We start from the raw sequence: 19858 nt of genomic DNA, 5'->3' as shown, positions 1-19858 counted from the left end.
AAGTGGTTAAGTACTACTGTGCATGCCTAGACTGTGCGTAGGAACTAACACAATGACTTTGCTCTTCAGTACCTGTTTTCCCACCAACATGGCTGGGATACCAAATATCCAAATATTTTGTTAATTTCCTGTCAGTTTAGGCTTTCTTGGGGCTTCCTAAAAGCTGGTGATCTCAGTCCTGGCTGGGCAGCTAGTTGCAGGACTGACACCCTCTTGCACAGCCCTGCGGTGCTTAGTATAGCCTCTGCTTACTTCTTGTGATGTAGTCTTTATCCAACTTTTTTTTTTCCCCCCCAAGTCCTTTGCAATCCCTAGTTGGTAGGTCTGCACTCTTGACAGGTAGGCCAGAGCTTGCTTTGAGCCACAGCTGTTTAGCACAAGTCCTTAGACCTGGGCAGCCACACTGCCCCATCAGCAAGATCACACATGTTATGATTTGGCTACAATCATGTACTGCCTGGAGAGCAGAGGCCCTTTATTAGGTGGGAGAGTTGAATGAAGACAGTGGGGCAGGGGGTTTCTGTGACAGCCACTGTAGGAACTGGCAAGGCCTGGAGTCCACCTGGCACAATGGGAGACACTGGACCTGCAGGTAGAACACAGCCTCTGGGCTGGCTAGGAACTGCTACAGCCAGGCCAGCTAGGGGCTCCAGCATTACTGGAGCGAAGCGGAGAAAGCAGCTCTCAGAAGCCAAGTTCTCTGCCAACCTGGGGTAGACACCCTTTTGACACTGAGGGTTAAAGTGACCAGACTGAGAAGTGAGAGATGGTGCTGTCCCTTCAGTGGGCTTCACAGCACTGCCATAAAACCCAAGGATGCCACAGGGTGAGGACCTGGCATTCTGCTGTGGGTGTGGACAGAGTAGGGGCAGCCAAGGGTAGGGCAGTGGATACACATGGTGGCTGGGCACTGGAAAGCTGCCTGGGAAGTGTTCTTGGAAGGCTTTCCTGAGCTTCGAGCTTCCGGGAGGACACGTGCACTCTCCAAGAAGAGGCTGGAGAGCGCCCCTGCTGCTGTGGCCTTAGGTACTGGGTCTGCTACCTAGGTTGGTCAGCCTGGGGGTTAAAGAGGACTGCAATGAGGTGCTGCTTTGCTGGGTCCTCTGTCCTCCCCTCCTGCGGTGACAGGAAAGCAGTCTGGCTTTACGATATAGCAAATCGAGATGGCCAGCCAGGCCAGTGTAGGTGTAAACTGTGGGATCAGTTGTCACTTGGCCACACTGTGGTCTGCAGCTCACAGAGGGGAAGCTGGCTTGAAAACAGAAACATTAACCCTTTGACAGAATAGTGGTGCTACTTCCTGCCTCAGCCTCCACCACAGATTGCAGACGGAGCAAATCACAGAAGTCTTCAGTTCTATCCCAGATGGGTAACTCTGGATGGCTGCTCTCTTTCATCATCAGATGCCCCTGTTTGGTGGTAAGATATGGGTGTGAGCACTGAAGGTTGCAGGTTTTTATTAAACCTTAGCTGGTGTGGGTGCATGTAATCTGCATTTGTAAGGCAGAGGCAGGAAGACCCTGAGCTCAAGGTCGTCCACCTGGTCCACACAGCAGGGTCTGGGGCAGCCACAGCTACATAGTGAGACCATGTATTCAAAATAGAATCCTGGGCTGGAGAGATGGCTCAGTGGTTAAAAGCACCCTCTGTTCTTCCACAAGTCCTGAGTTCAATTCCCAGCAACCACATGGTGGCCCACTGATGGTATCTGTAATGAGATCTGATGCCCTCTTCTGGTGTGTCTGAAGACAGTGACAGTGTACTCAAATACATAAATAAATCTTAAAAAAAAAAAAGGAAGAGAAAAAGAATCCCCCCCAAACCCACCAGAACCCACACTTTAAATTCCCCAAAGCATAAGGGACCCAGGTATATTCTTGTTTTTCCCTCTATCATATGGTGGGAAACTTTCACAGAGCAGCATGTATCCTCTCAGCTCGCTCTTACACCATGGGTGGGGAGAAGCGTCAGGTAGGAGTTACTTCTGTCTCTGAGGTCCCTAAGTCGTAGGCTGGGACCCATGCGAGGCAAGCGTCCCCAACACAGAGCCACCAATCTTTTTGTTTTGTTTGAGACATGGTCTCATTCTGCCTCAGCTTCCTGAGCGCAGATTACACACAGGAGCCACCACACCCAGCCACAGCCATCTCTGATAAACCCTCTCCCTTGGGGCTGCTGCTGGTACTGCATGAAGCTGTGGCTCACTGGCAAGCACAGCGAGCTGACCTCTGGCCCTAAGTGACCCCTGCCCCTGAGTGACCTTCCAGTGTTGTTGGTCAGGACGGCACTCCTCGGGTCAAGGGAAGAGCCCCTCACAGATCCTGCGTGTGTCTCCGGGTTCCGTCACTGTGTAGCCCACAGTTCTGGGGTCTGTGAAGATCTCATGGTCATTGCCACCCTGCAGAGAAACACAACAGAAGCAGTGGGCTAGGCTTTGTCTTGGTCTATGGCTACTGCAACCCCGACGCTCCCATCTTCACTTAAGGTTTCTTCACTTAATCTTCCCTTGGTTTCCAAGGCTGACATTTTAGTAGCAATGAGCAAGTTGTCTAACCTTCTTGTGAACCACAATCAAGCACACGATCGTCATCAGGTTGCCTTTGTGAAGATCTGTCTAAGGCTCGTTTTTCTTGTGAAAAGACAGTAAATGACAGTATCTCACAGCTATCTTTGTGTCTTTGTGCCCACACTTCTGCAAGTCACAGGAGCCTTGGTGGGTAGGCAGCCTAGAGTGGGGCTGCTTATGCCCTGTGACAATGACCATGGCTGCTCAGTCTGCCCACCACCACTGGCCACATAGGAGAACTGAGCACATGAAGTGTGGCCAGTAAGAGAGGGGAAGTGAACTGAGTTTATTCAATTGTGTGGTATATGGGTTTATGCATGCATAGGCAGAGGTTGACTGGGTGTCTTTCTCAGCTGGTCTCCATCTTATTGAGACAGGTCTTTCACTGAACCAGCTAGATTACCTGGCTAGAGAGTCCTAGGATCTACTTGTCTCTGCCTCTCCAGTGGCCATAAACCATCTCCCCAGCTTTGAGCTTATTCTCTCATCATCATGAGCACCAGCATCAGCATCTTGAGGAAGTTAGGCTACATAACCAGGCTGGTCTCAAATTTAAGAGCTCTGCTTTAGCCTCCCTAGGGCTGGGATTACAGATACAGGCCACTGTCATGTGACTTTAATGACACTGCAGTGGCCCAGTAACAGTATCGGAGCAGACAGGAAGAAAGAAGGCAGGGTGGGGACTACAAAGTAGGCAGCAGTCTGAGTGAGTCCAGCAGCAGGTAGAGAGATCAGCACAGGAGTCTCAGAGGAAGTCTCAAGTGGGATGGGCTTCTGTAAGCACAGGACCTCTGTAGAAAGCACACAGCAGGCACTTGGAAGCATCCACTGCAAAACACACAGGGACTGACTTCATATCTCGCTTCAGCCCTTACCATCTGAGTGTCAGTCACTAAACCAATCCCTCTTACTCCTTTCAAAACTGGAAAGGGTAAGAGTTACTGCCCTAAACTTGCAGTCACCTTGGACTCTAAGAACAGCAAAATGTCCTGGTTGAATCACCCCAGGCAGTGACTGCCCACTGTGAGGCTGTGCACCCCTCTCCTGAGCTGAAGCTGGCTGCACTTCCTTCTCTTTTGCAGACCTCCTCCCCCCCCATGTGATCTACTCTGCCTCTTTAGAGCAGGGGAATGGCTTTAAACTGACACAGCTCAGCTATAAACCAGAATACAAAAGAGAACAAGCTGTGTGTGTGTGCATGTGTGAGAGAGTGAGAGAGAGAGAGACAGAGAAAGAGAGAGACGAGAAAGAGAGTGGGAGGAGGAATACGAGACAGAATCCCATTACTTAGCTCAGGTTGATTTCCAACATGCAATTCTCCAGTCTCTGCCTCCCAAGTGTTAGGATTATAGGAATATACCACCACACCTGGTTTCACTTAATAAAAACATGATTCAAAGCAGTGGTAATGCAAGAGGTAAACCGAGTAGCAAACCCTCCGAGTCCCATCAGCTTCATCGCATTTTCATCTGCGAAGTCCCAGCAAGGCGTCTAGATGGCATTCCCATACCACATGGGGCTGGGGTCGTGATCACAGAGAAGTCTGTTGTGTGAACATTCTAGGAGAATGGCTGTGCTGTTATTCTACCCTCAGAACAAGGCTGCTTTGCTTCAGAGCTGGCTGGCTTGGAGCACTGTCACACTGCCTTGGACTAGGTCTATTATCTGGTCAGAGAGCTACGTTGTTGTGAAAAACTCGACACGTTTAAGCAGATGTTTGAGCCGTCTCTCCAGCCCGTGATGTGACTCTTTTAAGGTCTACATTCAAAATGTTTTGAATCCAGTGAAATCAACCAAGGGTTGATCATAAACCATCATTAAGAAGGCTAAGAAAGGGCTGGAGAGATGGCTCAGCGGTTAAGAGCACTGACTGCTCTTCTGAAGGTCCTAAGTTCAATCCAGCAACCACATGGTGGCTCACAACCATCTGTAACAAGATCTGACTCCCTCTTCTGGAGTGTCTGAAGACAGCTACAGTGTACTTACATATAATAAATAAATAAATCTTTAAAAAAAAGGCTAAGAAAAAAAAAGAAAGAGAAAAAGAAAAAAAAAGAAGGCTAAGAAAATAAATAAGTAAACAAATAAATATGTAAACCCCCTAGATGGGCATGGTAGCTTACACCTTTTATTCTAGTCCTTGGGGGGCAGAGGCAGGTAGCTCTCTGAGTTTGAGGCCAGCCTGGTCTACAGAGTGAGTTCCAGGATAGCTAGGGCTACACTGAGAAACCCTGTCTTAGAATTTAAACAAACAAACAAACAAACAAACAAACAAACAAATAAAAGCAGCCAGAAATGGTGGCTCCCATCTGTAATCTGTGCACTAGAAGCTGAGGCAAGAGGATTACCATTTAGAAGCCAGTTTTGGCTACTGAATTAGAGCAAAAAACATACAGAAATAAAGATAACTCAGGCTAGGATCTGCACTGTTTTCATTGAGGATGTGGCAAAGAGTCCCCTCCCTGGAGACAGTCCATGGCATGCCAGTGCTCACTCATGTAAAGACTCTACCTAGGACCAGATCGCCAGTCTTTTGGATCTATACTCAGCAGTGGGATTCCTGGATCATAAGAGGTTCTATTTTTGGATTTTTGAAGACCACTCTATATAGTTGTCCATATTGGCTGTACCACTGTTCTGAGGTAAAGAGTCACTAATTTCTACCTTCTTTTGTGTATGTCTATTAAAAATGGCCAGTCTAACAGTAGAATTGGCCCTCACTGTAACCTGGATATACATTCTTATGACCTGTGATTCAGATGTCAACCCTATGTGCTCAGGAGTCCACTGTGTGTCTTCAAACATGTTAAATCAGGTTCTTTATTTCTATTATCTTATATGTATGGGTGTTTTGCCTGTGTGTGTGTCTGTGCATCACTGTGTGCCTGATACCTACAGAGGACTGACAGAACAGGGCTTCTGATTCCCATGGAGCTGGTATTACAGAGTTGTGAACCACCATATAGGTGCTGGGAACCAAACCCAGATCCGCTGGAAGAGCAGCCGGTGCTCCTTCCTGCTGAGCGTCTCTCCAGCCCTTACGTGGAGTTCTTACTTTGCTGCCGAGTTGCAGGAGCCTGGCACATTTGAACCGACAGACATATGGTTGGTGGAGTATTTGTTCCCTCACATTTCATAGGCTCTTTTGGTTTTTGTTTTGATTTTTTGAGACAGGGTCTATCTGTATAGCCCTGGCTGACCTGGAACTCACCGTGTGGATCAGGCTGGCCTTAAACAGATATCTGCCTGTCTCTGCCTCCCAAGTGCTGGGCCTGAGAGTGTGCACTGCCGCCCGACCACAGGCCGCCTTCTGCTGTGCTCTTCTTGCTGAGCAGCAGTAGTGGTTTTGCCTGGTCCAGGCCTGCTTGTTTATTTGGCTTCCGCTGCCCACGACAATGTCCAGAGGCTGCCGCCTATGTTTTCTAAGGGGGGCTGCCATGTCAGCTCACAGATAGACAACCAAACACAATGAGCCACAGGCTCACATTCACAGAGGCATTACTAACGGTGACTGAGAGAACAACATTCACAAGTCTGCCAAAGGATGGATTAAGTAAACTGCGTACCCATACAGTGCAGGATTATCTAGTCTTAAGAAAGGAAATTCTTATTGTTGTAGTGATAAATCTGGAGGATGTCACACTAAGTAAGATAATCCACTGTTACCAGGACCCTGCTGGAAGCAGACCTTGGACAGTGCTGATCCTGACAGGGTGAGCAGCCGTCAAAGGGACCAGAGCTCCACAGTTGCAGCATTTATGATGGATGCCCTACAGGGTTCACAATGGCTACCATGCCTGAATCAGGATCCTACAAAAAGGTGACATGGCCAGTGCAGGGTGAGAAGCTGACAAACACAACCGGGACTCAAGGCCAAGCACAGGCAGTAAGTAGCTGGTTCTGAAGCACCTCTCAGGCCTTGGGTCGTGGTCGTAGGCAGCTGTGCAGGGAGAGCCTCAGATGCTGCAGAGTGGCTCTGGGGAAACGACGGCACTCAGACCTCACCTATGCTGGACTGGGCTTTCTGCAGTGGTCTCACTGTGGCCTGCAGCACTCCAGGTGACACTCTAGGCAGATGTTCACTTCAGTTATCCCGACTAACAGTGTGCATCAGACTCAGATAATGCCCCACCTTCCCATGTTTGTGACCCTAGCGTGCATTTACTATGGACACAGGAGGGAGGGTAGAGCAGAATCATACAGCAGCAGTAGTGAAGATACTTAAGGCAAAGGACACACTGATGACCATCTACAGTCCTTGCTCCTACTGGGCAGGACCTCAAAGCTCTGAGGGGAGGGAGGCCATCAGGTAGGATGCAAGATGGCAAAACAGCATAGGAGACCTTCCTATTTACCGGCATAGTCTTGTCTCCAAAGAAATAAATGGTCTTATAGCCAGCATGTTCCAGGTGTCTCAGGCAATACCGCTTGTCCCATCCTTCAGGAAAGACGTCGATGCTGATTTGGCCACCTGCAGGATGGGGAGGAGACAGGGCTCAGCAGGGCTGGGAGAGGAGGGAGAGAGACCAACACCTTTGGAGAAGGACGCAGCTTGTCTCTTTCATATCCTTGCTCACCACTCCCTGTCAGTTCATGAACAGGTCCTCTGCTGCTTTCCCCGTGGCATCTCACCTGGGTCTAAGAGCAGCCATCTCTCTTAATGCTTTCCCGAAGAAGAGGCTTAAGTAAGAGTTTGCAATGGCTTCCCTTTCCCCAGCAGACCTGTCTGGCATTTTAATACCCTAAGTCAGGCATGGTAGTTCATACCTAACACCACAGCATTCACAAAGCTGAGACAGGAGGATTATGATGAATTCAAGGTCAGCCTGGACTTCATGTGAATTCCAGGCTAGCCTGGGCTACACAGTGAAAACCTTTTGAAAAAAAACAAACAAAAAAAGCAAACCTAACTAAACCAAACCACTATTGGTGGAAAATAGCAAAAGCAGGCTGTATGAGCGCAGCCTGTACACAACAGGTCTGTCACATGCAAGATAGCTTATAGGCAGTTAGCCCCTATTTTCCCCCCTTTCCTCTCCTCTCCTCTTTCCTTTCCTTTTTCCTTTGCTTTGCTTTCCTTTCCTTCCCTCATTCATTCATTCATTCATTCATTCACGTGCATGGGTGTTTTGCCTGCATGTATGTCTGTGTACCAATGCATGTCTAGTGCCAAGGAAACCCTGGAACTAGAGATACAGATGGTTGTGGGCTGTCATGCTGACCTTGGGAATTGAACATAGGTCTTATGAAAGAGCAGCAGTGCTCTTAACAAGCTCTTTAGCTGCTATGTAGGTACTTTCCACAGCAAAAACAAAACAAAACAAAAACAAAACAACCAACCAAACAAAAACCCTAAAAATATTTTTCAAAGCTATCAGAAAAACATTTTCTCACAGTTCAGGAATAATTGAAAATCTCCCTGGTTGTGGTTCCTTTGCAAGGACAGTTTCCTACAGCTTGCACTCTCGTGTTAAAGCTGGCAAAGCCAGAGGACTTAAAAACAAGGCTGATAGTGTTACTAGGAGAAAGAACAGTGTTTGAAGCTTTTAACCAGCAAGGATACATGAGATGGCTCAGCGAGTGAAGGTGACTGCTGCCAAGTCTGATGTCCTGACCTCAGTCCCCTGGGACCCACATGATGGGAGGAGAGAACTGACTTCTACATGTGCTGTGGTCTGTGTGTTCCCCACAACAAGCCAAACAGAGTCATCCAACTTAACAGGCATCACTTATCAAGTGCTAAGTCAGGGGCCACGTTTCAGACACAATTCTGACCAGAGTCAGCGCTGGCTCAAGGCTGGTCAACATAGGCTCTGTGAGCCTAAACACCTGTCTGTTCCTTTCTGAGCCTGATTCTTGCTCTTTCAAAGCCACCCACTAACTTCTGTGGTTCCTTGATGGTAACACAATGCGGGATTTCAAGACACCTTAGTCTCCATCTGAGAGGCTCTGTGCACCTCTCCTCTGGAGTTTCTGTCAGGCTTCTCTTCCACCTATAAGTGTGAAGACTTTACTGGTCACGCTCCAAGACACAGGAGACAAGAGCAGAGGGCTGCAGATGTAGAACCAGACCCAAAAGCACAGAACCCACTTCCAGTTTAGGGATGTCCTACTGAGGCTGCTTGCCTACAGTCTACTGGCTGCTGTGTAACTGTGGCACAAGTGGAGAAAGTTAAAAAAAAAAAAATCTACATCAAGATTAACAAATCGGGGCTGGAGACCTGGCTCACGGGTTAAAAGCACTGGCTACTCTGTAGAGGGTCAGGGCTCAGGCTATCACTCACACAGCGGTTCTAGGGCGTCCCACATCCTCTGCTGGCCCCCTTGGGCATGCACATGATCCTCACACATACGTGCAGGCAAAAACTCATAAAATAAATAAAGCTTTAAAAGAGAGAGATTAACAAATGAAAGAAGACAGTTGCAGAGGAAGACTGGAAGCTCTTCCTTATCCTGACATAACAAACAAACCACCCTGTGAACAAAGCCCACCTAATACAAAAAGAGGGAGGGGTTATAAAAGAGCATGCTGTGCCTGGCTGGATGCTCACCACCCACTTCCACTCTGGGGCACCTTTTCCTTTCTTAGTAACTTGTCTATTTTTACTCCATATCTAACTCTGAAAGCACGGTTTTCCCACCTCTCCTCCTGGTGGCTACTGGGATCTTCACCTAACCTGTATTGTTTTTCTCTTAAACTAATAAAATTGTTCATGATTCCCTCTGAGTCTTCTAATGTCTTTTATTAGTGAGACTGTGAGTTCCCATATGGGAACTTCAGTTACCATCCCATGCACCATTCCCCTAAGCATCCAGCAGCCCTCACATGCTCCAGGAGCACAGGGACCAAAGCCTGCCTGGGTGTGCGCCATACCTATGGAGAATGTGAGGCCTTTCCCTGCAAATTCCTTCCTCAGGTCTGCTACGAACTTTTGTCGTATATGTTCTTTCTGAGAGAAACAAACAAACAAAAAGACAGCAATTATCCATTGTATCGCAGTATAGAAGCATTTTAAAAGACTGCCCACAGGCTATACGGTTTCTCAAAGCTGGCCATTTCTCCCACATACATCTGAGAACTTACTTTATCGAGTTCGTAGAATTCAATTCGTTCTTCTTGGCTGCAGCTTCTTCCAATAGGGGACACATTCAACATGCCATTTCGGAATTCAATGAAAGTTCCCCTGGGGAGGAGAATGGGACAAGGGGTGCCCCCAAATATAAAACACCTTATTTATTTGGGCAACATCACATTCTAGACAGCATGAGTATGTGACATCATGGAAGCTTTGAGCCACACAGTACTACAGACTTAAATCGTGGATCATCTAAATTGAGCTGAACTGAGACTTGGCTTGGATGAAAAATGGAATCCTCGTTCAGATCTTTAAAATGCGTGTATACACGTACGCACATAAATATGTGTGAATGCACACTGGAAGCAGCGTCCACCGTGGGCATCTTCATGGCTTGCTCTCCACTTGATTTTGAAGACAGCCTCTCAGTGAGCCTGGAGCTCACCAATCAGCTTCAAGGCCTGATCAGCAGGCCCAGAGATGCACCTGTCTTCTGCCTCCTCAGCTCCAGCTACCAGCAGGCACTACCAGATCCAGCTTTTTTGAGGGTGGTAGGGATCAAAATCAGGTCCTCAATCTTGAACAGAAAATGTTTTATTGATTGCACTAATCTCCCAGCTGTGGTAGAACAGAAATGGCCCCCACAGACTCGTGTTTGAACGCTTAGTCACCAGGGAGTAGCATTATTGGAGATGCAGCCTTGTTGGAGGAAGTATCATAGGTGGTGGGCTTGGAGGTTGCTGATGCTCAAGCCAGGCCCAGTATAACCATCTCTTCCTGTGGATCCAGATGTAGAACTCTCTCAGCTACTTCTCCAGCACCATGATGACAATGGAACAAACCTCTGAACTAGCAGGCAGCCCCAATCAATGTTGTCCTTTATAAGAGTTGCTATGGCCCTGGTGTCTCTTCATAGCAACAGAAATCCAAACTAAGACACCAGCCCTATCTCTTTTTTTTTTTTGAGCAACATGTAGAGATGTAGTAAAGAAGTCCCAAGAGTGGGGAGGACCGTAGGGAGGAACATCCCACTCCCCACTTTTTAGACAGTGTCTTATGTAACCTAGGCTGCCCTTGAACTTGCCATGCAGCTAGTGATGGATGATCTGGAGCCCCTGGTCCTCCTTCCTCTACCTCCCAAGTGTTGGGGTTACACCTTGAGGCACCATGTCTCACTAGTCATAACATTTGCCAAGATGATGGTTTGTACGTATAGTCTAGGGAGCCAGGCTGTGTCACTAATCACCGCACATGCCTCACCGTTTCTGCCACACCTGTTGTAGAGCATCTAATGGTAACAAGGGCTGGAAAGGAGCCCGGTTCAAAGGCACTTGCTCTTTAGAGTCTCAAATCTGCTCCTAGGGCATCTGGTTTGCTAGTGAGCTCTTGAACAGACTGATGTCATGAAGAGAGGACACTGACAGGCTCTGAGATTATGCTCCAGGCAGTCTCACTAATGGCTCAGGAATCCTGATGTATTCAGAGGCAGACTGCTCATTCAGGCTTGCCATCATGATCACAGAAAATGGAGCTGAACAACACGTTTCAGTTATTCCAGGGAAGATGGCTAGACACTTCTTAAAAAATTATATCTTTAGTTTTAGATCTAAAATAATAATAATAATAATAATAAAATACATATATATTGTGAGGAGCGGGTAGGATAAGCATGTATGCAGGTCAGAGGACAGTTTGTTTTGGGGTGTCCTGCTCTGCCACTCTCTGCTTTAGTCCCTTGAGACAAGGTCTTCGGATGACCCTGGCTTTATGGAGGGCCTGTGAGCCCCAGTGGCCCTGACTCCGTCCTCCTCAGTGCTTAGATTGCAGTGTACATGGAGGCCTGGGGGTGTGCACTGAGCTTTCCGTGCTTGCACAGCCAGCTCTTCCTCACCTGCCAGCCGTGTAACATGGACTTCAAGCACCACAAGCAAACACACTTGGTTCTGTATTCATCCAGCTTTAGACTTTCAAACTGTACGCTTCCGATGCTTTTTAAAAATTATGTGTGTACGTGTCTTTTACAAATGTGTATGTAGCCGGGCAGTGGTGACGCACGCCTTGAATCCCAACACTTGGGAGGCAGGCAGGTGAATTTCTGAGTTCGAGGCCAGCTTGGTCTACAGAGTGAACTCCAGGACAGCCAGGGCTATACAGAGAAACCCTGTCTCAAAACAAACAAACAAACAAACAAACAAACAAACAACCCAAAAAGCCAAAACCAATGTATGTGTACGTATGTGTGTGTGTGTGTGTGTGTAAGTTGTGCATGTAACATATGTAATGTATTTGTGCGTGTGCACAGCTAGCATTCGAGAGCTTTCACTACCACTCTCCACCTATGAGTCCACTGCTCAGTATTCTAGAAGAGCCTCTCTGTGAAGGGTGAACTCACCTTTTCTTAGGGAGTTTAATGTTTGCAATGTAGCTCAGACAGTAGTTGATCAGGTCTTGGATCACATCCTCCCCCAGATGCCCTTGAATATTCTAGGCAAACAAAGCATGAGTTATTTGATACAACAGGAAGTACTTTCGAACGGTTCATGGCACATGCAGCTATCCTGCTAACACTGCAGAAGTCACCGGCTGACCCAGCAGGGACAATGACACACCCTGATGTCCTTTCACCTCGTTCTCTTGTCTGCTGGTGAGAAACATTAGGTAAAACACTGTGCCTCAGTCAGAGGCTGCTTCTGCTTCAGCACTCAGGAACCTGGAGCTCTTTCACACGCTCCTCAGAAGGGCCAGAGAGCTCAGTGCAATGGCTCTTAGTGCTAAGTACAGCTTCTCTTTCACAGCTCCTGTCTGGGTGAGTGGCCTGCTCTAGCTCTGGCTATTGTATTAGGCACGCTGGACTCCAGCAGCTTTAAAAGGCCATTATAAAGGAGCAGTCACTATCTGGAACAAGCAGCAACAGCTGCACAGGCAAAATTCAAATTTAACAAAGAACACACTGTGAAGATTCCCTCCCTCCTGCCCTCAGCTCCCCAGCGTGTGCCCAGAGGCAATCCATCCTTATCTCACACAGTGTGGTCTTCTATGGTCCGTTTACTTTATTCTTTATAAACGGGGACTCTCATTAACCTGCCCAGGTTGGTCTTGAACTCACTTTCTAGTCCAGGTACCTAAGATGACTGGCTGTCCCAGCAGGGCTGGCTTACTTATGACACAGTAGTAGTGATCCAGAATGGGCTGCATACGTAAAAACTTACCTGCTTACACAATAGCTTCCCATCTTTGTACGCTACCAAGCCATTCTCTGGGAACACATAATCGTATTTCTCAACCACTACAACCAAAACAAGATAAAACTGAGGGTGCGTTGAATGGAAACCTGCCTTTCTCTTCCTCCCTCAACACCCACCACCAAGGAAGGACCTGGCTAAGCACCTGTGGGCTGTGGCAGCCCTTCTCGTCCAGAGGCTGGGGACTGCCACAGCAGCTTTGGCTGTGAGCCTGAGGGATGACAAATGAGCTGCGGGTGGACCCTGCCCCCAGCCTGTAGGGTAAGATGCTGGCCCACGCCTGCTTCCAGCTGCCATGAATCCACACCAGGAACAAAGTGGAAAGGACACAACCCCACAGCTCTCAGGCGTGCCAGAGCAGAGCTGCTCGGCTCCGTTTGGCTTTTTTGTTTTTGTTTTTTTAATATTTATTATCTTTGGCTAGGCCATGGTGGGGCCTTTAATCCCAGCACTCAAGAGGCAAAAGCAGTTGAATCTCTGAGTTCGAGGTCAGCCTGGGGTACACAAAGAAACAAACAAAAACCAAATACATTCCCATATTTTGTGTGTATGTGTGCATTTGGCATGTACACATCATGGTGTGGAGGCGGGGTTGGTTCTCTCCTTCTATGCGGGTTCTAAGGACTGAACTTTTGTTGTTCATTGCTTTTACCCACTGAGCAATCTCCCAGACCCCAAAATATTTGTTTTAATAAAAAATAAAAATTTAAATACTGCTTTAAAAGATGATTCTTACACTCATTTAGACTGGAAGACTAGCATATAACCCACAAAAGATCTGCCTGCTACTGCTTCCCCAGTGCTGGATTAAAGGCACGTGCTCTCGTGCCTGCTTGCTTGTTTTTGAGACAGGCCCTCATGAAGCCCATGCTGGCCTGGATCTCATTATACAGTCTTGCATGCCCTCAGGCCCACGGCAAGTCCCCAGAGTGCTAAGGTTACAGGCGTGTCCACTGCCCCTGTTGGAGTTGATGCAAGGTGAGCTCTCAACTAGATTCTAGGTGAATGTTAACTCTTGATATATCCTCCCTGAAACACAGTTCTGCTACAGTGACAGAAAACCTCTCAGAGCATGTTGTTAACTACAGCACTGGAGGCAGGGATGGCAAACACCTCTGTGACAGGATTTCTTGGGCTGAATATGCCTCTTAATGTTGCTGTTAGTGTTTCTAAAGTGAGCACCTCTGAGGAAGATGAAGTGGCATGTGTCCTGCAGATGCAGAGACGGCTTCCCAGTGATCTGATGTGACCCACAGACTTGCACTTTCAGACAAGACATGCTGAGTCCCAACCATGGCAATGTGATCCCCAGGACACAACTGGCAATGTCTGGAGACAGTGTGAGCTGTTACACTGGCTGACTGTGTGTGTGTGTGTGTGTGTGTGTGTGTGTGTGTGTGTGTGTGTGTGTGTGTGCACTCTACTGGCACCTAGTGGAGAGGCCAGAGATGGCCCTAAGCCTGCTACAATGAACTATCCTGCCTAATGTGTCCTTAGTACTAACCTGACCCTGGGACAACAGTGAGGTTTCTGTATGTTTTAAACTCATGTCAGTTTTTAAAGGGAAAAAAAATGTATTCTATGTGTATGAGTGGTTTATCTGCATGTATGTGTGTGCACCTTATGAGACTGGAATTACAGATAGTTGTGAGCTGCCATGTGGGTCCTCCATAGGAGCAGCAAGTGCTGTTAACTGCTAAGCCATCTCTCCAGCCTTGGCTTTTTTAGCTTTCTGAAGACAGGGTTTCACTCTGTATTCCCGTCTGACCTCAAACTCCAGACTCCCTTGTCTCAGCTGCCCAGGTGCCTGGTTCACAGACATTCCACACTACAACAGGTAGTGAAGAATTCTGTTTGTCAATCTCTCTGCTCACTGCTTCTCACAGACCAGCTACCCCAGAGATCCTGGGAAAACAGAGATAAAGAACAGTCTGCAACATAGACTTAAGTTTAGTCTTTAAGACAGTGCTCTACCAGCAGGGTCAGGCCCCAGAATTTTGGGAGGAGATACTTGCGAAAACATGATATCCAGGTCTTAGAGACCCGCTGTTTCACCATCTCCAAGAAAGAGGCCGGAAGACTCTCCAGCCGATGCCTGTCACTGCGGCACCACCCGGGACGTGGAGACAGGAGGTGAGTTTGAGCCCAGGCTGGGCTACAGAATTAGACCCTAGCTCAAAGGTTCTCTAGCTTGCCAGTCCTGTGTGTGAAGACTGGTGCTATGGGAATCTAGTGCCTCTCATGACTAGGGAGCCCTGGAATACATCGGGTCAGAGCAACAGGGACAATGTACTGAGACCAGAGGTATCTCCTTATCTGAGTGGGGGCGGGGGGGGGGGGGGGGGAGACAGCCAGGAAGTGGGGCCTGGGCTGAAGTGACAGAGAAGTGACAAGGTTCTGCAAGCACAGACACAGGCATGCACACACGGCAGGGTGAGTCTATCTGTACACCTGAGGGAAGGGTCTGTCAGAGATCACAGAACTTACTTTTATATGACTAAAGCAAAGGCCAAATAAGGGCAAAGAAAATGTTTCCCCGAGGAGGCAGAAAGTGTGCTACGTGGGTGATGGTGGCAGATCTCAGTAGCCTCAGTATTAGTTGTGGGCCGGGGTACAGTCAGCACTTACCATCACTTCCCAGTTGCTCTTGCAGTTTCTCAAAATCTGACCCACCTACCACTCCAATTTTGGTCTTCTGCCTCAATTTTTGTAGAAAGCCATCCATTTCTTCTGTAATTTTCTACATATCAGGAAGGAAGACAGGAAGATTTTGAGTCACATAATCAAATGAAAACTGCAAAGTAATCCAGCCTACCCTGAATCAGCAAGCTAATTTGCCTTACACAAGCCCAGCGGTATTACTAGGCCTGTAGAAAATTTAAATATTTAGTTATTATTTGGGGCTATTAACCTTTTTTGTTTTTTTTTTTTCCTTTCCCCACTTTTTTGTGTGTTCGTTTTGAGTTTGGGTTGTGATATACTGCCTGGGCTAACCTTGAACTCCTGGCTAAAGAACACCCCCATCTTGGCCTACAAAGAGCCAGTACTGCACGTGTAGCAGTACCACGTTCCTTTGGTCCAGGTACCTGTCAATCTGTTATCCCTCTGTTCCCACATGAGCAGATAATGTATGGTTATGGAGTTATTCTGTCCTGGGTTATGACTTGCTTTTTTATTCTGTGTTGTGGTGACCTTTTTATACATAGATTTAGCTTATTCTTTTTTGTTGGTTTTCTTTGAATATATGTCTGTATACCACATGCATGCAGTTGCCTGAGGGCAGAAGTGGGCACCAGATCATCTGGAACCAGAGTTACATATGGTTGTAGCTACTTTGTGGATGCTGGGTCCTCTGGAAGAGCAGCCAGTACTTTTAACCACAGCACCATCTCTCCAGCCCCATAATCGTTTGGTTTTTAAAGGTGTCACAAGCCTACAATACCGGTATTTGGGAAATGGGAGCAGGAAGATCAGGAATTCAAGGCCTACTTGGATTTCCTAAAAGTGTCTTTTAACAGACAAACAAACAACTAGGGGTCTCTCAATTCACAGGACAATTTCCTTAGCTCTGTGCCCACCTGAGCTCTTTCTGTAGCTTTTTTCTCAGCTTAAATATCGCCAAAGTGAAGAGGCTGTGAAAATACCTTTGATGCTCATGCTCACCAGCTGATTTCAAAAGTGAAACAGACAACCAATCCTTGTGCTGAGAATTATAAAACAATATAATGAGCAGGTTAACACCTGAAAGACGGAATTGAGGTGAAAGAAAAAGAATAACGGAAGGTATTTCAGAGGTGGCAACAGCTGTGGATTCCAGGAGGCATCAAACAGACCTGTGTGCCATTAGACCAATAACTAAGTACTACTGGAGCAGAACACTGACGGTCTATGTCAGTGTTCCTGTGGCTTCTGTCCCACAGAGACTATGTGGCCTGCAAACCTCAACATCATGACTCTCTGGGCCTGGGGGCTAGCTTAGCAGGAGTGCTTTCCTAGCTTGTTCAAGGTGTTGGGCTCGATCTCCACAACCAACAAATAAAGGTGTGTGCGTGCGTGCGTGCGTGCGTGTGTGTGTGTGTGTGTGTGTGTGTGTGTGCGCGTGTGTGCGTGTGTGTGTGCTTCTGCCTTGTACAGAAGAGTATGCCAACCCTGCACTATGGTAATGGAATACTAGTGAGATGATGACACTGAGCATGAAGGGCGGTACCCTTGACCTTCATGCTGAGAGGAAAGGGGTGAAGTAGCTCAGTGACCCTGGTTTAAAGTCACTCAGCAAGAGCAAACACACAGTGACAGGGACTGGGCTTCTCTGCTCACTATTTTTGTCAATGATCTCTCTGTGAGATTTTCCAGGATGCCACAGTTGGACAATGATTCATGAAGCTGTTAGGGCCTGAATTCATTTGTCTTCTTTTGTTCTGAATCTTATCTCAAGTTAAAGGGTAGGGAAGAAAGCACCCAGGAAGACAGATTTCTATACAAACAGGGAAATGTGCAAACCTCTGAGTCCGTGCTAGTCACATGGAGCCCACAGAGGCCATATCCAGTTACAACAACCACAATAAAAGATAACCCGTTCTTCCTCTTCCAGATTGCACTGTGATTAGTGATGTTTGACAACGCACACAGATGGAGACAGGGAAGGCTGATGATACACAGATCTGTTGCTAGAATATTTTAATTGCAGAACCCAACATACAGGAAACTTCTCTTCTAAATTAGTTTTCTCTTATTGTTCCAATTGCTTGTGATCACTGCCCGCATAGTGTTCCAAGGGCTGAAAGCACATCTGGATCACCTGGCTCCTTCTCTATCTTATACTTCATGTCCATCTACTGCCATTTAACTAGGGACACAGAAGCACTTTTCCAGTAGCTTATCTAGTACCTGGAGTGGTCTCCACCCTTACACAGGAAAAGGAAATGACAAACAAGACAGTCAACAGTGCCCGGGAGCTCAGGTCCTTGAACCACAGCTGCTGTAAGAAGCGGAGGTGCCAAGTCTTACTAGTTTCATTTCAATTTCCTTATGTTAGAATGGTAGTAGCTGGACAGTAAATGCCTTTATTCCCAGCACTCAGAAGGCAGAGGCAGGGGGATCTCCATGAGTTCGAGGCCAGCCTGGTCTACAGAGATAATTCAAGGACAGGCAAAGCTACACCAAGAATCCCTGCCTTGAAAAAACAAAAAACCAGCAGGGCAGTGGTGGCACACGCCTTTAATCCCAGCACTTGGGAGGCAGAGGCAGGTGGATTTCTGAGTTTGAGGCCAGCCTGGTCTACAGAGTGAGTTCCAGGACAGCCAGGGCTACACAGAGAAACCCTGTCTCGAAAAAACAAAACACAAACAAACAAAGATCTATTCCACAGGAAGGAACTAGTGCCTGGTACAGTACTTGGTCAAAAGCTATGACTCAGGAGCTCACAGGCACTATGGGGAAACCTACTAGTGTTCTTTTTGTTAAATGGAAATCTTGTCAAATTGCCTTCTAAATATTTATGTTTATATCCATAGATTAATGTCGCTCTCAACCTGGGTAAGAAAAGTTTCTCTTTGTAGTGGGCAGTGGTCAATGCAGACTCATACCTGGTCAAAGTGCTAAGAATAAGTGCCCTTTATCAACCCTGTCAAGGCTCAGGGGACAGAAAGAATGTAAGAGCCAGAGGATGGGGAGGAGTGTGGTGAATGAAATGCTGTCTTCTGGACAATATATGGCTGTTGCCTGCATGAATTCAGCAACTGTGGTTCCCTGCACAAGATCAAGTCAGTTAACATTTCAGCATGGGTGATATGTTGCCTATCACTTGGGGTGTGTTTGTGTGTAGCACTAACTGGACTTAGTGAGGTATTAAAATAAAAATTTTAAAAAGGACATGAAAATGGAAGAGGGATGTGTGAGTAGGTGTTCCCCAGAGGGAGCACAGGAAGGTTGGGAGTGAATATGATCAGATACATTGTACACATGTAATTGCAAAGGAATAAAATAATTAAAAAGGTAAGACTCACATATCTAAGGTTACACACACTTAACATGGGCTTCTGGAACAGTCCATGAAATCTAAAAGGAGTGGGGCAGAGACACCCAAGCTATTTAAGCCCAGTCTCAAGCTTGAATGATTTCTGCTCAATCACGAATTTGTGTATAGGAGGCAGAGAGAATGTCATCACCACAACGAAACCACACAAACTTATCTTTGGCCCTAACCTAAAATCTGTTAGTGGAAGAAAGTCCCATTGGGATCCTTGATTCTCTCAGCAAACAGCCTATTACTACCTGGGTCCCCATTGCTGCAGGGGCTCACTTTTGAGGCCTGATCTGGCGAGGAACTGTCATGAATTTCAGTGATCCTCACCAAAACACCCCAAGCAACAGGTAATACCCCAGTTAAAGTGGCTTCAAGGGCTCCGAGATAGATTTGCTGAAGGTCAGACGACTGAGAACCTGCCTTTGGTATACTAGAAGAGACAGCCAAAGGTGACAGGGCTGGGGAGGCGAAGCAGCAGGTCAGAGGGCCGAGGCTGGAGTTCAATCCAGGTCACCGGCCCCGAGGGCCCGAACTTTCTGACTCTGAACACGTTTCCTACTCGGAACGTTTTTGGGGGGCCCCTCTTCCTGCGCACCCCATCAGGACCCCGCTCAGGACTCGCGTCTCCTGGTTCCCGGACAGTCGTTACCACGGTCTGGGGCAGCAAGGGCTCTGCTCCACCACCGCGAGCCTCCCGGGCGCCGCCTACCTGCCGCGGGGCAGTCAGGGTCCCATCCATGTCGAAGAGACAGAGAGTGGCCATTTCTCCAGTCAGAAGCCTCAACCGCACCAGGAACGGCACCCGGAACTCTACCCGGAACTTCCGGGCCCGCTCCGAGCCCTGGAGTTCCAAGGCACCATGGGAAGATTCCCTAATGGTTCACAGAACACTGGTGGCGGTTACAAAATTTGAACTACAGTTTCCAGTTTCCAAGCCATAGTCCATAGT

General features: G+C 47.6%; 1 protein-coding gene across 1 annotated transcript; it reads right to left on the bottom strand.

Annotated features, from left to right (window-relative positions):
- Window positions 1-435: 435 nt before the first annotated feature.
- On the bottom strand, window positions 436-19854 carry Pmm2 (phosphomannomutase 2). The gene is made up of 9 exons (XM_021184643.3): window positions 19619-19854; window positions 15513-15624; window positions 12852-12928; window positions 12035-12126; window positions 9651-9750; window positions 9441-9516; window positions 6922-7037; window positions 2261-2398; window positions 436-1409 (listed from the first exon to the last, which is right to left on the bottom strand). The coding sequence occupies exons 1-8, from the start codon at window positions 19670-19672 to the stop codon at window positions 2297-2299; spliced, it is 729 nt and encodes a 242-aa protein (XP_021040302.1). The 5' UTR covers window positions 19673-19854; the 3' UTR covers window positions 436-1409; window positions 2261-2296.
- Window positions 19855-19858: the final 4 nt, after the last annotated feature.

Source organism: Mus caroli, unplaced genomic scaffold, assembly GCF_978045245.1.
Source record: "Mus caroli unplaced genomic scaffold, Mus_caroli_1 scaffold_17, whole genome shotgun sequence".
NCBI classification, from domain to species: domain Eukaryota; kingdom Metazoa; phylum Chordata; class Mammalia; order Rodentia; family Muridae; genus Mus; species Mus caroli.
Note: the sequence above shows the minus strand (reverse complement) of the source record. Positions and strands in the feature narration are given on the sequence as shown.

Coding starts and splice junctions, on each gene's coding strand:
- Pmm2 (XM_021184643.3), bottom strand. CDS start 19,672: ATGGCCACTCTCTGTCTCTTCGACATGGATGGGACCCTGACTGCCCCG. Junction 12,929..15,512: donor AGAGCAACTGGGAAGTGATG/GTAAGTGCTGAC, acceptor TTTTGGTTGTAG/TGGTTGAGAAATACGATTAT. Junction 2,399..6,921: donor TTGGAGACAAGACTATGCCG/GTAAATAGGAAG, acceptor GTTTCTCTGCAG/GGTGGCAATGACCATGAGAT.